The 17,263-nt window shown below is 40.6% G+C and overlaps 1 protein-coding gene across 4 annotated transcripts in view; it reads left to right on the top strand.

Moving 5' to 3' along the window:
• Window positions 1-8,256, top strand: part of ATAD2B (ATPase family AAA domain containing 2B) — a 120,831-nt gene extending 112,575 nt beyond the window's left edge. For 2 of the 4 annotated variants that reach the window (XM_070428758.1, XM_070428757.1), the window contains exons 26-28: window positions 1,471-1,598; window positions 2,255-2,383; window positions 4,862-8,256. In XM_070428758.1, the coding sequence (XP_070284859.1) occupies window positions 1,471-1,598; window positions 2,255-2,383; window positions 4,862-4,903 (299 nt within the window). In that variant the 3' untranslated portion in view covers window positions 4,904-8,256. Of the gene's footprint in view, window positions 1-1,470; window positions 1,599-2,254; window positions 2,384-4,861 lie in introns of those variants that run through there. The other 2 variants (XM_070428759.1, XM_070428760.1) reach the window with 2 other exon arrangements.
• Window positions 8,257-17,263: the final 9,007 nt, after the last annotated feature.

The following is a 17,263-nucleotide window of genomic DNA, read 5'->3' as shown; positions in this document are numbered from 1 at the left end:
GGTCTTAACAAAACTCCTAGCAAGTGTTAATTGAACTGTAAGTCAAGTCTTTCATTCTAAAGGCTGTCTGAAATACATAATGTCTCTGATGTATTATGGAATATGCTTTTGAGGGCAACATTTTGATTCAATACTTACCTATATAGCAGGCATTGATGAGAAGGATTTGTTTAAAGACTTGGGGATAAGGAAGGAGAAGGAAAATTCTCCTTAGTCTCATTGACATGGACCAAGTCCTGTATAAAATTCTGAAATAGTCTAAGTTCGTCTTGTGTTCTTTCCCCTCAGCCTTAGAGTAGTGGTCTACCTATCTCTACTCCTACTCCCATAAGTGCCTGGTGCTGTCACATTATGCTCAGCCACCTCAACACCCCCCCCCCCCCCCCCCCCCCGCCCCCGCAGTACATTTTATCTCAGCAAGGTTTTGGGAGGAAAGTATCAGTGGTTCTCAACCTTCCTAATGCCACGACCCTTTAATACAGTTCCTCATGTTGTGGTGACCCCCAACCATAAAATTATTTTTGTTGCTACTTCATAACTGTAATTTTGCTACTGTTATGAATCGTAATGTAAATATCTGATATGCAGGATGTGTTTTCATTGTTCGCGACCCACAGGTTGAGAACCGCTGATAGGTTATACTAATTCACTCTAAGCTAGGAAAGATCACTAGCCCTGTTACATACACCTTTAATGGATCTAGATTTTTAAGAAATAAATGTTATAACCCAGATCAATTTAGAATAGAATTCTAGGCAGTGTAATAGAGAAAAATAAGAAATTTGAGGCAATGTTCAGGAAAATGTTTTACATTAGGAGGCAGATAGGTAGACAGGTTGGCCTCATTTTGTTAGTGTCTGATTTTGTAGGTAGCTTCTCCGCTTCCAGTTCTGAAAGCTCCACATTTGAAATGATGGCTGCCACAAAGAGAGTGAAAGCTGGTTATTATTAGTGATTAGAGGTAAAGATCGCTTTTATCTTTCTTTTCGTGGATATATTTATTAGATGATTTTCTAGTATGACGTGGCTTTCATAGTTGAGTTTTAGTTCTCTTTAATTTGGGTTACTTATCCTTACCAAAAAAATCATTTATTGCTGACACTGTTACTCCAAAATGAATACATTCTTTTTTTTTTTTTTTTTTAAATATATTTTATTGATTTTTTTACAGAGAGGAAGGGAGAGAGATAGAGAGTCAGAAACATCGATGAGAGAGAAACATCGATCAGCCGCCTCCTGCACATCCCCTACTGGGGATGTGCCCGCAACCCAGGTACACGCCCTTGACCGGAATCGAACCTGGGACCCTTCAGTCCGCAGGCCGACGCTCTATCCACTGAGCCAAACCGGTTTCGGCAACATTCTTATTCCAAAAAGGATTTATGGTGGTTAAATGAATTTATAGTTGGCTAAGCCTGATTCTTCTTAACTTTTACTTGCTGCAGTGCATTCTTTTTTCCTCAATTGTAGGTGCTTCTAAAGTAAAGAAATATCGTAAATTAATTTTAGAGCAGGCAAAAGCAACGACCCTGGAGCTGGTTCCAGAAGAGCCATCCGAGCCTGTGCCACCTCTTATAGTTGATCATGAGAGATTGAAGGTAAGTTTAGCTATTCCCAGTCAGTTTTAAATGAATGGAAGGAGATTTGAATATGTTTGTAGGCTACTGAATAAAACTAGTTTTGATCATTTTTTTCACTCTTTATTGATTACGGTATTACATATGTGTCCTTTTCCCCCATTGCCCCCCCCCCCCCCCCCCACTCATGCCCTCACCCCCCTGGTGTCTATGTCCATTTTTTGATCATTTTTTGCTTTAACTAGGAATATATGTGCTTTAGGGCTTCTAGTAAAAAAGAGTCATGGCCCTGGCTGGGTTGCTCAGTTGGTTGGAGCATCGTCCTATACACCAAAAGGTTATGGGTTTGATTTCCAGTTGGGCACATACAGGAGGCAATCGATTGATGTTTTTCTCACATCAATGTTTCTCCTCTCTCCCTCCTTCCTTCCAGTCTTCTCTCTCTAAGAGCCAATAAAAAACATACACATATCCTTGGATGCGAATTAAAAAGAAAAGAGTTATGTATGCTTTGTGGGATTTATAAAAATGAGAATCATCTTGCTTATAAACTAAGCCCTAGAATCTTCTAAACTCAGTTCAGTGTTACACCTGTGTCTATTACCTAGCATTGAATATATAACTGTTTTAGTTTGAATAGTGAAATCAAACTTTATTGTTTTTCTAATTTTTCTTAGAAATTGCTTGATTTGTTGGTAGATAAAAGCAACAATCTGACAGTTGATCAACTTGAGAGATTGTATTCTCTTCTTAGTCAGTGCATCTATCATCACCGCAAAGATTATGACAAATCACAACTTATTGAGGTAAGTGTCTGGTTCATCTGGAGAACAAACAGATAAGGGCTTTTATGTGTCCAAAGGAAACATTATTTTAGTCTAGATCTTTTGTCAAGTAACTGAAGAATGTTTTGAGGAATTAAGATTAGGAGAATCAGTAAAAGTTATAATTTGAAGAACAAAGTCTTTCGTACTATTTTGTTTCAGGACAGAAATAATCTGGGATTTTTTGTTTATCAAAACACAGAAATTCATGGTTCTTGGTTGACACAAAATAGCAGGTGACAATTCTCCCCTCCCTTGCTTATCACGAGGAGGTTTATCATGGAGGCCTGTTGAATGTGGGCATGGCCACCCAGTGTCTCCAATGCTCCCCTACTACTGATTGAAATGCTCCCCTACTACTGATTGAAAGGAGTTGACATGGGCACTGGGACCTATTGGCCATCCAGTTAATGGTTAGAAGGAAACTTAAAAAGTCATCTCATTTGATCAGATTTAGTTCTGTAAAATAGTCATGTGAAGGAGTAGTTGTCTTTTGCCTAGACACTTTAGCGTTAAACTATTCCATTTCTAAACAACTTTGGGACATAAGAAAGTTCTTCCTTATAAATATGAACTTATATCTTTGTTCATATAAATTACATCATGAAGGCACACTTCTGCTTTTTGAGTTCATCTGAGGAAATATAATCCTTCATCTACTCATTAACTGGCTAAGTGATTTAATTAGACTATTTTTGCTCATTTGCCTGTTAGTTTGTTTATCTGGTGATCTAGTTATTAAATATTTATTAAGGACCTACAGTTCCAGATACTGTGCTTGGTGTTGGGGATGCAAAAATTGATTAAGACAATGTCTCTTCTCTCCAGGAGCTTTTCTAAAATAGCAAGGATTTATATGTAAAGGAAGTGATTATTTTCAATATGTAATAAGGAATACTGATTAGACTTGAATCAAGTAAGAGAGCATTTAAAGATTGTAATCACATTGTCACATTTTTTATGAATTTATACTGTCATTATACAATATCTATCTATATATAAAAGGCTAAGTAACCGACCGACCGACCGACCGGCTGGTAGGTATGATGTGCACTGACCACCAGGGGGCAGACGCTCAATGCAGGAGCTGCCGAGAGACAGCAACTTTGCAGTGTCCTCTTACACTCCAAGACCCCTCGGGGGATGTTGGAGAGCCGGTTTTGGCCTGATCCCCGCAGGCCAGGCCTAGGGACCCCACCTGCCAGAGGGACCCCCGCTCACTCCACAGATGCCCTTTGAGCTGCGGACCCAGGTGCGGCCAACTGGGAAGGGACTGCAGGAGGTTGACTCCAGGGCATGCCCGGCCCATCTCGCCCGTCAGCCACCTTCTAATTAATTTCCTTTCAATGTGCACGAATCCATGTCCCGGGCTTCTAGTATAGAAATATTAGGAAAGTACAAATGAGAAAATAAAAACATCACCCATATTCTCCCACCTAGAAGAAATTTAGTCAGTGGTAATCTTTTGGAATTTCTGTCCTTTAAAAAAAATGTCTACATGTACACGATGTGTGGAAGCATGTGCATGTAGATTTTTAAATTAGGAGCATAGTGTATATTCTGTTTTATAGCCTGGCTTTTTTCCTACCCAGGTATACATGATGAAACATTTAGCAGGAGTGATTTTGGTTGTTCATATAGAAGAACTTTTTGATCAGACTATAATCTCTTAGTTTAGCCTATTCTACAGAATGCAGACTATAATATCTTCTGAGGTGGAAAAACAAATGTATTAGATATATTTGATAATTGCCCATCAGAATGAAATGTGTGGGGTAGAGTTCTTTGCCTTTTTTCCTTATTCCAGAACTTCTTTGTTCACATTGACATTTGATTAGCTTGAAAGGATTGGATGCTCTTCAGCAGTGAAACATATTTCAGTGTGGCACTCAGAGCCCTGTTATCTAGGGGCCTTCGTCAGAGAGAGGAGGGATCTATGGCACAGTCACTAGTCAGTGGCATTCTTGGCGGTGGTGATGGCAGTGACTCCTGGCTTTTTTTTTTCCCCCTAGCTCTGGTTGAGTGAATAGCAGTGGGATCGGGGTGTATTCTACTTCGGGTACAAGTTTTACTGTACTTAACGCATCTATTTTGCTTTGGGAGTTAGTTGAATGTAATGAGTAAGAAAGGGCTCAGGCTCTGGAGTGAGGCTACCCGCATTCATATCCTGACTCAGCAAATTAGTTGACAAATTATCTGTACCTACAACTTCTTAGTACAATATCTGTAATAAGTACTCATTGGAGGTTAACGAGCGTCATTCTCATCAGCCTACATATAAAGTGGGAGGCATTGGAAGTGTCTGGGGCAGATAGTCTTACCGAGTAGCTTTGGTATTGTAATCAGAAAAATACTTAAAGCTTAACTTGTATCTAAAATTCTTTCTTTAAAAAGTTAATTTTCCCATAATAACGTTCTTTCCTTTAATAGATGACATGTACTTGTTTTTTTCTCTTATAGGAGATGGAAAGAACAGTTCATACATTTGAGACATTCCTATGAACTTTTCAAGATGAGTGGTTTATCCTCTCCAATCTGCTCCTGAGAGAGCAGTCTTCTGAGCCATTCAATTTCAAATTGCACCAGTCACGGGCAGAGCCTAGGTGTAAAGTGCTCTCTCTCTCATTCTTTCTCTCTGTTGAATTTGGTGCTATTGTCTCAGGTACCTGAAACCAACCAGCCTACAAGAACCAAACAGAACTTCAGAAACATGTTGTATTTTCCACAAGTAAAAAATACAACCCACAGATTGGAGACTTTGGTGCTACAGAAACTGCTCTCACTTCTGCTCCTCTGTTCGCGAACTCTCTTTCGGAGACTTCTCTCGTAGGGAGCAGGCCAGAAACGGGAAACTGGATCCAGGGGCAGTTTTAACTGTTGAATTGTTTAAACAGTGGGCAACCTGTTCTATTTTTTCTCTTTTCTACCCCTTTTATCATATTTGTTTCTATTTTTTCCTCTGGGTAATGGACTGAAACCTGTTTAAGAGTTGGCTATGGTATATTCTGATGGGAAACTGAAGAAACTGGATGAAATTAGATTCGGCTCTTTAGGACTGCCTTTAATGTGCCTTTTTATTCATTTGAGGAAGATAAGGCTAAACAAAAGGATGGGCTTGTTTGTAGCAAATGAATTAGAATGTTTTCACAACCTTAAAAATGTTTGATACTCTGTGTCATTAAGAGGCAACCAGTGCTTTGGTATAAAATGCCTATATTGTTTTCAAAACTCAGTCAAGATACTCGGTATGCCACATAATATATTAAAAAGGTAAGTTTTCCTGAATGATCTGTTTCTGTTTTAAAAACACATAATAAAACCAAGACAAAAAAAATCCACAGTCCACCAAAAAACACACACACTGTTCGGTATTGCCGACAATGATGACCAGAAATAAATAGCAGACATTCTTTCTTCTGTCAGTGGCAATTTACTAGTTACTCATGTTTGAGCTCCCAGAGAATGATTTTCATGTACAGTAAATTGGTACTGTTTTGTTTTTAAAGCCAGGGCTTGCCAAATGGACAGAAAAGAGAAGAATTTGTCAGAAGCTCCATAAAATTCATTTTCTATATGCATAGTTGCAAGTGAGCTCTGGTGTGGTTCTTGGAATAACAGTATTAAATGTTTAAATCCCTTACCATAAGCTTAACCTTTTCACAACTACTCATTTTGATTGGAACCCATTTTGGATCTTGTTGAATGATTTCTGTGAGTTGTACTTACCGAAAATTAATTATGGATCACTAGTTTTACAAAACTTTCTACAAATTTGGGAGACACTGTCTAGGCAGGTGCAAAGAGGCAAAAGGGAGTGCAGTGACATTTTTTTATCAGATGATTTTTAAACAAAAAAGTAGAAAATTTTGACAAGTTGGCTTGATATCTTCATTCATTGTAGCTGTTAGCTGCAGGTGTGTCTTTCCAATATATGCAACACATGTAGTTTGAGTTTTAATTAGAGCAAATGGTCTTGGACTACTGCAGAGATACTGAGCTACCTCAGCTTTTTGTATTTTAGTTACCAACAGTGTTTACAGAGTCCTGTAATCACTTAGCCACCGTTTACATGCTGAAGCTAAGGTACTTGTCTCCCGTCTCTGGCTGTGCCGTGTGCTGGGTGCCAGCACAGCCCGCGTGGCCGTAGGCTGCTGCAGTAATCCCCAGTGCTTCTTTCCATTAACAGCAACATTTTACGCCTTCTAGTTCTTGCTTCGTTTTTGAAAAATGCCACTTGTTTTCTATATACCTAGTCTAAAATTTTCATAATATTCAGTTAGTCATATAATTCAAGATGCTACCCATGTAGACACACTGTATTTTTAAGGTGGGCAAGTGCGATTAACGATGAACCATTTTAAAGGGGAGGTTATTTGAAACCTCTAATTTGATTATTGGGAGGATTAACATGCTTTCTTTAGTATTTATTACCATCATGCCAGTTCAGACTATTTTGCTGTCTAATACATTAGCATTTTGTATTTTGATGGAAATTGTTACAGAATTTAAAGATTTGATGAAGAAATAAGATGTAGCAGATTTTTTGTAGCAAGTTTCTGGTAAAAGGGTTTTTTGCAAGTCTCAGGTTCTTGCTGCACTATTTTTTTTTAAATATTTATTCCAGTTACTCTAATTCAGAAACATTCTGTTCAAGTAACAGCAGCACTTGTGAAAGGAAAAGTAAAAACGCACATGTTGTTAGTAAGTTACTAAATTTGTACAAGTTTATTAAGATTTTAGCCATCAGTGAGTTTGACAAGGAAATTTATTTATGTTCAGCATTAAAATGCTTCCAAAAGATCAAATTTTGTAAAACCTTAACCTTAATATAGATGGAGAAATAGGAGGCAACCTCAGTATGATAGGAACTGCCACTTTGAACAGTTTAGGTCTTAAAGAGAAAGCCAATCAAATGCCAAGGGGAGAAAAATGAGCTTCAGCTCCCTTCTTCCCCAAAAGCAACACACTATATCAGTTTCGCTTATTCTACAGATATCTGGTGGTTCTATAGATTAAAGCAGCTTGTGAAATCATCCAAGTGGACTCGATTTTGTTTACCTTCTGTAAATTCTTAATTTTTGCATTGGCAAAAATATGTACAAATTGACCTCTGTTCTTATTTCCTATTGTGAGCATTATAAATGATGAGCTCTTATGTAAAACCTTGCTCTCAGATCAATAAAATGTGTATTGCAGCACAGCCCAACAATAGCTAATGCTCAGCTGTGGGGACCGCGGGAGCTGTTTGAAGAGATGGAACGCACTAGGATTGAAACTGATGGCTGTGGAATTAATTGTGTTTTTGAGCTTGAATCTCACCTGTGATTAATTTGTTTTGTTTTGCTTTACGTCCTTTCATGACTTGATTTTTCTCATATGCCAATGTATTTGTAGGTCTACTGGATTTTGTTTTTAGGGAGTGGGGTCATAATATCCTCCCACTTTTTGATTAAGTTGGTTCAGCTATGGTGCTATTCAGTGTCGTCAGTGTCAGGTCCCGTAGCTGAATGCCATTGTTGTTATAATTATCATTTGTAATCACATTGTACGCTTGAATTTGGGCTTGTACCTGCATCTTTTGTATTTTGTACATTCTGTTGTTTAGACTTTGGGAGTCATCTTTGGTTTCAGTCATGTGTGTCTACTTTGTAGATTTAAGTAGACTTCATCACGAGGGTCTATTTTGGGTTTGTAGTTTATTTAGAATTGTGCTAAATTGATGTTTTGCATTTGACTTCATTTTACATTAGTTTGAAGTAAATTATTTAATTTTTGAATTCTGGAATTTTGAACATTTACTGTAATTTGTAATATAACTGCTGTGAAATACTTGAATAAAGATGACAAGAAAAACATGTCTTTCTGTAGCTTAATCATGATTCCTGTTGGCTGCAAATACACTAGCACTTTTCTAGCTGAAATTCATGTATTTTGCAGCGAGGGCATCCAAAAACTTTTGTTGTTTCTTTTAGGTTTTAGTAGCCCTCAGTATATTTTGGCAGCCTTCAGTATATTTTAGCTAAAGGATTTTGTATTAAGAAAGTGTGGTTTTAATTTAAGTTGAAGATTGTCTAAAATTTGTTGTATAGAAGCAAATGGATTACTTCTAAAATCTATTTTTCCAGTTGAAAGACTGTGCTGCAGTAGACGATTGGGTAGTACGTTTTACTTATTTTATAGTGTTTTCCCTTTGATCGTCATGCAGTTGTCAGTATACTTTGAACAGTACATGGGATTTCACTATGGAGGGAGATTTCATACCAGAATTTGAAGGGCTTGTTGCTTCCAGTGAATAGAATGTTCTGGCGTTACACGGCCCATGTTTCTGCTGTCTACTATGAAACCTTTCTGCCTTCCAAGATTAGTATACTAATCTTCCTCCATTTAAATGTCTACTTTCCTTTTAATCACAGTGAAAAGAAGCTGGTTGAATTTGACTAAGACTTTTTTTTTTCTCTTGAGATTGTATAATTCTTACTTTTGACTATGTGTATACAGGGATACCTCGGAGATATTGGGGTTCCATTCCAGACCACTGTGATAAAGCCAGTATTACAGGAAAATGAGGCTTATGAAGTTTCTCAGTGCATATAAAGTTATGTTTATACTACATATACTATAGTCTATTAAGTATACAATAGCATTATGTCTAAAAAACAATGTACATACCTTATTTAAAAATATTTATTGGTGCCCTGTTGGATGTTGCTCAGTTGGTTGAGCATTGCCCCATGCATCGAAAGGGCTCCAGACGATTCCAGGTCAGGGCACATGCCCAGATTTTAGGTTCGATCCTTGGTAGGGGACATGTGGGAGGCAACCAATCTATGTTTCTCTTTCACATCCATGGTTCATTCTCTCTCTCTCTCTCTCTCTCTCTCTCTCTCTCTCTCTCCTCCCCTCCCACTCTCCCTCCAAAAATCAATAAAAACATATTAAAAATGCTTTAGTGCTAAAAATGCTAACCATCATCTGAGCCTTCAGTGAGGTGTAATCTTTTTGCTGGTGGAGGGTTTTAACATTCAATTTGTAGAAAATGCAATATCTGCAAAGCACAATAAAGTGAGCCGCAATAGAACGAGGTATGCCTGAATATCAAAAGACTGATAATGATAAACCTGGGAAACATATTTGAAAAATTGTATTTAAATGTTTAGATAAGGAATTTATAGCTGCATTTGAATCTCAGTCGAGTTTTTAGGGCTCTGGAGGTGAAGTTGGATTTTTTTGTCCAGCTTTAGTTTCCATTGGACTCAACGTTGCAGTCAAGTGAAAGGCTAATCTTTAAATACCCACCTCATGTTATCCCTGTGCCCTAACACCTGCGAAGTTCTCTCTTGGCTTTTTGAAAATATATTAATTCCCTCTGTTACACATACAGTGATAGGACTTTTATGTCCTAGGCACTATGCTAGGCATTTATGATACACATATTCTCTGTCTTTAGCTCCGAGTCTGCTAGGGGAGGTTGGTGCATGTACCAGTAGTTATGACTCAGTGGGGAAAGGGCTGTAAGAGGAACAGTGTTGTTCAGAGTTCTGAGAAGGAAACTGAGTTATTCTTTTAGGAATGGGGAGAATGAGATAAGGTTTCAGAAGAGAGTTGACATTTTCTTTGTGCTTTGCCTCTTTTTGGCTTTTCTAGTGTCTAGTCACACCTTACCACAACTTTTCCTTGGTTTCTTGGGACCCCTTATATTACATCATATCACTTTATTCATACCAGTCACTGGAATATCTTTATCTTGACTTGTTCAAATCTCATTAATGGCTAGACTTAGATTCAATACCTGCTTCACTTATTTTTCAGAGTTCTTAGATAATTGCTTTGTGTCTTTTGTGCAGGACTTTCAGTTGTAACCAGTGGAAAAGATAGGATATACTCACTCAATCTTAACCAGAACCAGAAGTTTCTTTATTTCTTGGTTACTTTATAAAAATGTCCTGTTTTTCCTCCTGTTTGTCAGAAGGCATTACCTGTTTTGCTTACTAACTTTTATATTCTTTCTAGTTTAGTGTACATTTGTAAGATGATTTTATTTAGTTCTTTCCTGAGTTATTTCCTTCATGAGTTTCTCTAATTCTGGTTTACACTGTTCTTTCATTCTTCTGTCACTGTTCTGTGTCCTTTTGCTTGTTTTGAACTGGCAGGTCATACTTTTCCATGTTCGTAGGCATGTCTGGAGGGCCGTGACTGCTCACAGGGCAGCTTTTGTTTTTATATGGGATTTCCCCTCAATCCTCCACTGCTCATTTTTATATGAAATTCCTTACTTTCAGAAGGAAGCCTGAAGTTCATGGCTCTAGAGCGCTCTCTTCTGTTATTTTTGTGAAGAGTTTAAATGCCTGACTGCCTACTTTCAGAAATCTGACTTTGTTCCCCTCCCTACTTTATTCTGCATCTCTCTTTTGTCCCTGTGCTGTTCCGTTTAGATTCTGTCCCTAGCAGTCTGGTCTTCGTGTGGGGCTTGGTCCTGGAAGGGGGGCTCTGGCCGGTTAATCTTGAGGATCCACAAGACTCCGACTTCCCACAGAACCCCTACCCTCACTCACCTGAGAGCTGGAGTCTGCTAGAGTCCGCTCAGGGTCGGATGCTATTCTCCACTGGCCCCCACCCCACCCCAGCTTTCCAGGACGTCCCTCAGGGGTCCTTAGTTCCATCGATGCCGGATGCCAAAGACTCTCCTCTGCTTCCTTCCTCACAGGTGGCTGTGCGGGCTCCTAGGTGTCTGTGGTTGGCTCCTACCCACTTGGGACTTGGCGTTCTGGAGATTCCTTGCTATTTAGACGTTAATCTGTTCGCCTTTGAATTTTTCATGCTGATCTCTCTCTGTTTTAAATGGGAAATTCAGGATGATTAAAAACCCCACACCTGTTATTGCCACCATCCTATCCCTTAGTTACTTTGATGAGAGGTGTCCTCTTCTGCGAAGAGGGAAGGCTTCTGGGTAGGAAGTTTAAAGGGGAGAATGAGGTTTAGAATATTCATGGGAATGGAAAGGGTGCTCTCTGGGAGCAGGTGAGAATGAAGTAAGGGCACGGGGAGGGTGGGACCATGTATTAGCACTGGGCCAGCCTTTGTGAATGTACCCTGCAGGCGTCACCCACACCTCAGAGAAAGTTGGCAGTTGGATCAGAACTACAGCTAGGATTGGTTGCATTGAGGCCCCAGCGTGTTATAGGTGTTTGAGATAGCAGGTAAAAAAAGTGTCAGTGTCAGACGCGATGTAATGGATCTGGTCCCTACCAGTTATTAAATGCTTTGGAATTTCCAATTTCTCCACAAATGGTAAGTCAGTGAGCAGTACTCTAAAATTGTATATTGTCATGGGATCTCAAGAGCCACAGTAAAACCAAAGACTTAAGAAACTTTGGAACGAGTTTTCTTCAAAAGCACATGACTAGCCCAAGTCGGGTGCGTATAGCTCTCTACATACAGCACTTTCCTAACGCTCTCACTTTGTTCCCTCCCTACTTTATTCTACATTTCTCTTTTGTCCCGGTGCTGTTCAGTTTAGATTCTGTCCCTAGCAGTCTGGCGGCAAAGCAAAATTAATTTTGATATGAGATAGCATTATTTGTAAACATTGTGTATAGTTACTTTCCTTATAGCTTAACATTGCTTTTGAGAAAGTGTTGGAAATTACTGACAAATTTCTATTTTAGCACGTTAATGAGTGCAAAGCTTTTTTAACAAGACTTTGCAAACAGAACGTATATGTGTGTTTTTTTTTAAAGGAAATGTGGCCCTATCTGGTTGGGCTCAGTGGATAGAGCATTGGCCTGTGGACTGAAGGGTCCCAGGTTCGATTCCAGTCAAGGGCACATGTCCGGGTTGCGGGCTTGATCCTCAGCAGGGGGCGTGCAGGAGGCAACCAGTCAATGATTCTCATCATTGATGTTTCTATCTCTCTCCCTCTCCCTTCCTCTCTGAAACCAATAAAAAATATATTAAAAAAATAAAAAGGAAATATGACAATCCACAAATAACATTATACTTGATATGTTACTGAAATAAAGGTTATTTGTGGTAGGAAGTCTCAAGTTCCTTCAAGTAGTTAAAGGTGACAGGAAGCTGTCCGCTCTATAGCTCACCACAGCTCAATAAAGAAATCTCTTTAATAAGATTGTTTAAAATGGAGTTAGTAGCAAAGAAAGGAATAATTGCCTGTCATGCTATAAGAAAAACCACTTCACATCTTTGGGATGTTTCTTTACACCAATTTCCACATTTTTTGAACTTATATATCTCCAGAAACAAAACAGCAAAAGATCTTTTTATTAAAAAGTGTTTTTTTCTCTCCACATAGTCAAGATTTAATAGTTGGAATTGATGAAATGTCGTCTCACTATTAACACAAATATCAAATAGAATATCTTTGTTTTACTATGACATTTTCGTGAGAATACTGGAATGTGAAAGTTTTTGCATTTTGAATATCGATGGGCCAGTCATTGGTTTCGCTGTTCTTCACTACAGCTTACTTGCTGAGAAGATTGTCATGTTAAAAATTAAGTACAGATTGCCAGGAGCCTTTCCAGAAAATGTCAGGTCCCCCTTTTGCAGCCCTCATTGGTAGCTGGTTTGGGTATTTTAGTTGTTGTGTAGAGTAGTTATTAGGTGATGGTTTATTTCAATTTCCCCCCAATTTTTTAAATATTACAGTATAAGTAGAGATGCTCAGGTCTTTGGGGGACTTAGAAAATTATAGTGAAACATATTTTGCTATATTCAGAAGAAGGATTTAGTTGACTTTGAAGAATACTGATTTTATTTCCTCTGCTACAGTGTGAAAATGTATCAATTTTTCTTAAATATTTTGGCCATTCTAAAGATGAGGTCAGATGTATTGATCCCAGAATCCCATGTGATTATTTGAGCTTGTATCATAATTTAGAAGAGAAGTTTCCAAATAAGTTTGGCAAAACGCTGCCTCGTGCATCCACTCTAGTACATTTAGGATGAGTGGGAGTCTGTGACTCTGAGAAATCCTGTAGTAAAGAAACCTGTTTAATTTTGTTAAACCCAGTATTCCCCAATTTTATTTAGTCTCAAGACCTTGTATACAAATGTTTATTGCAGCATTATTCCTAATAGTTGAAGTGTGGAAGTAACCCAATGTCCATTGACTGAGAATGGATATCCTAAATGTATCCATTTTGTTATCTATCCATTTTATATACCGGTTCAGTGGAATATTATTTGGCCATAAAAAGAAGTGAAGTATTGATACACGATACAACATAGATGAAGCTTGAGAACGCTCCGCTAAGCAAAAGGAGGCATAGAGAAGAGACCACGTACTGCATGGTTCCATTTACAGTAACTGTCCATAACAGGCAATCCACAGACACAGGAAGGAGATCAGTGTTTGCTGTGGGCTGGGGCTGGGGAGGTGGGTGTGACTGCTAATGGGAACAGGTTTCTTTTTGAGATGATGAAAGTGTTCTGAAATTAGACAGTGCTGATGGCTGCTCAAACCTGATGAATTGTACACTTTAAAAAGATGAATTTTAGCATATATGAATTATATACCATTAAAGCTGTTATTTTAAAAATTAAAGGCCTGGTGCACGAAATTTGTGCATGGGTGCAGTCCCTAGGCCTGGCCGGCGATCGAAGTGTGAGCATCTGGCATGGAAGGGCAGGTCCCAACTGATCTCTGGGCCCTGGGCAGCACCTGGGCCCCTGCTCGCACTCACCTTGGCCTGGCACCACCCACTCACCTGCTCCACCATCCTACCGTGGTCCCGCTCTTGTTGGAGCCTATCAGGGCTGGCAGCGCTTCCACTGCTGCCGGCTGCCTCACTGACACCCGCCACGTTCCACGCCGCCCCCTTGTGGTCAGCGCACATCATTGCAAGCAGTCGAAACACCGCCCCAGGGGGAAATTTGCATATTAGGCTTTTATTATATAGGATAACCATCTGAGAGAGGCTATGACAACAGCCAAGGTAAGGGGTGATAAGGGCTTGAAACAAGGCACTGGCAATGGAAAGGTGCTTAGAGAAAGCAGGGGGTGAACTGCAGAGCCTCAGCGTTGGATTTTTACTAACAGGATGCCCAGCCCCCAAGGCTCCTCTGCTGCACAGGTTTGCACTCGAGCAGTGGCCAGCGTCCCAGAGATGGAGGAATTCCGTATGCATAGCAGGTGAAGCCCCTTTAACAAAAACGACTGTTTCTTTAGTCATCTGAAGGCCGCAGGGATGGCTGGAGCATGTGCAGAGCTGTGGCCTCATCTTCCCACGTTTCATACTGAAAGTACGTTCAGGCTGCCAGTGGAGCTCGGGATACCTGTCACTACTCATCAGGGTGCGTGTTCTGTGGGCGCCGGAGGACGTGGTCCTTGCCTGCAGCGAACATGGTCTTATTCATCTGGTCTGATCCGCTCAAAGGCCGTGCCCTCAGCTTTCATGAGGAAAGACCCCAGGCGACCTGCCGATGTTAGAGGCAGCAGAGCACAGGGATGATAAACTCGGGAAGGTGAGTGCAGATGTTGGGTGCTCTTATTTCTGCTATCATGTGGGAAAGGCAGACTTCTCGGAGTTGGGTCCCCATTTGGGTTAGCTCCTTGACCCAGGTGGGAAAACACTTTTTTCTTTTTATCAGAGATCAACAGCTTCTAAATATATTATTAATAAGCAGTAAATGTCATGGGACAAAAAAAGCCCCTTCACAGTAGCAACAAAAACTATAAAACAACAGGATTAAGCTTCAAAAAGAATATGTAAACACCTATCTTAAAACAGACTTATTTAGATGTTAATACCTCAATCTAGAGATTTTGGGAGTTTTTTTAAAAATAGCATTTAAAAAAATGACAGGATGAGACTTGCCATAGAAAACATCAAGATTTATTATGAAATTACTAGAGGCCTGATGCACGAAATTCGTGCAAGAGTAGGCCTTCCTTCCCCTGGCTGCCAGCACTGGCTTCCCTTGCAGCCCCAGCTTTGTCCGGGAGGTTGTCCAGAAGGACATCTGGTCTAATTAGCATATTATACTAGAGGCCCGGTGCACAAAAATTTGTGCACTCGGGGTGGGGGGGGGGGTGGGGAGAAGGGGTCCCTCAGCCCATCCTGTGCCCTCTCGTAGTCTGGGACCCCTCAGGAGATAATGACCTGCTGGCTTAGGCCTGCTCCCGGGTGGCAGAGGGCACGCCCAATCCCTAGGTGCAGCCCCTGGTCGGGCTCAGAGCAGGGCCGATTGGGGAGTTGGGGCGCTGCCCCCTGTCATGCACAGAGCAGGGCGGATCGGGAGGTTGCGATGCCACCCCTAGTCACGCTCAGGGTACAGCCGATTGGGGGGTTGGGGCGCCGCACCCTGTCAAACACAGAGCCGCAGGGCGATCGGGGTTGGGGAGCTTCCCCCCTATCAGGCACAGAGCAGGGCTGATCAGGGGGTTGGGGCGCCTTCCCCTGTCACGAACAGAGCAGGGCGGATAGGGAGGTTGTGGTCCCGCCCCCTGTCACACACACAGCCGCAGGGCGATCAGGGGGTTTGGGCACTGCCCCCTGTCACGCTGATCCCGGTGCCGGGAGGCATATTACCCGTTTACTATATAGAATAGAGGCCTGGTGCATGGGTGGGGGCCAGCTGGTTTGCCCTTAAGGGTGTCCTGGATCAGGGTGGGGGTCCCCACTGGGGTACCTGGCCAGTCTGGCTGAGGGGCTGAGGGCCGTTTTCAGGCTGGCGGGTGACTGAAGCTCCCAACCACTACTTTTTTTCTTTTTATTCTGGGCCAGCTTTAGCTCTGAGGCCTCTGCTGCTGAAAGCAGGTTTCTGGCCTTTGTTTACCTTCTGTATTTGATACAATGTTGCGGTCAGGCTGGCTGAAGCCCGGCTGACAAAAGCAGGTTTCTGGGGTTTTGTTTAGCTTCTATATTTGCAACATAGTTGCTTAGAGTTGCAGCTGAGAGGCCGGCAAGTCAGGCGGGGAACGTTGGAGTCCGCAGTCACTGGAGCAAGCAAGCCTCCCTGTTCGCTTCAGTGCATGGCTGTCGACAGCCATCTTGGCTGGCAGTTAATTTGCATATCGCCCTGATTAGCCAATGGGAAGGGTAGCGGATGTACGGCTAATTACCATGTTTCTCTTTTATTAGATAGGATATTAGGATAAAAAGAGAGAGAAGCAATAAGACCAATAGATTAATAAACCCTACACAGGTCTGAATCTATGGGAATAATACAAGAGGAAGTTGGTATCTCAGATCACAGAGATTAATTAGGAAGAGCAATCTGTGTGTGTGTGTGTGTGTGTGTGTGTGTGTGTAGGGGGAAGTTAGAGCTCTACTTTATATCCTACGCAAAAACATTTCAGGATAGTGGATTTAAGAAGGAAACATGAAAAATAAAAGATAGGTTAAAAGTAAATACAAGGTAATTAAAAACTACATACTCAGGATAAAGGAAGCCTTTCAAAACTATAAAAGCTAGATTTGACTACATAGTAATTTAAGATTCTCTACAATGAAGAAAAAATTTACAACAAGACAAATGATAAACTGGGAGGAGATGTTTACCATCTATATAACTGAGAAAGGGCTACTAAAGGTCCTAAGATATAAAGAGGTCCCATAAATAAAACATAACTCAGTAATAAATAAAACACAACAAGCTACAAAGGATGTAAATAGGAAATTTACAGATTGAAGTACAAGAGGCCAAAACATATTTTTCATCTGTGATATAAGCAAAAACATTTTAAAGTCTGCCTGGATTTAGTATTGGTGAGGGTGTAGGGAAATGAAACTCCCATACACGCTGATTATGGCAGGATGATAAATGCTTTTAGAGCAATTTGGTGATATCCCGTACAGCGGAGCATGCTCAGTATGGAGGGAAGCACTTTAGCCTCCTGCC

The sequence above is a fragment of the Myotis yumanensis genome, unplaced genomic scaffold (genome assembly GCF_028538775.1).
Source record: "Myotis yumanensis isolate MYYU_CA2020_CCGP unplaced genomic scaffold, mMyoYum1.0.hap1 SCAF_11, whole genome shotgun sequence".
NCBI classification, from domain to species: Eukaryota; Metazoa; Chordata; class Mammalia; order Chiroptera; family Vespertilionidae; genus Myotis; species Myotis yumanensis.
Note: the sequence above shows the minus strand (reverse complement) of the source record. Positions and strands in the feature narration are given on the sequence as shown.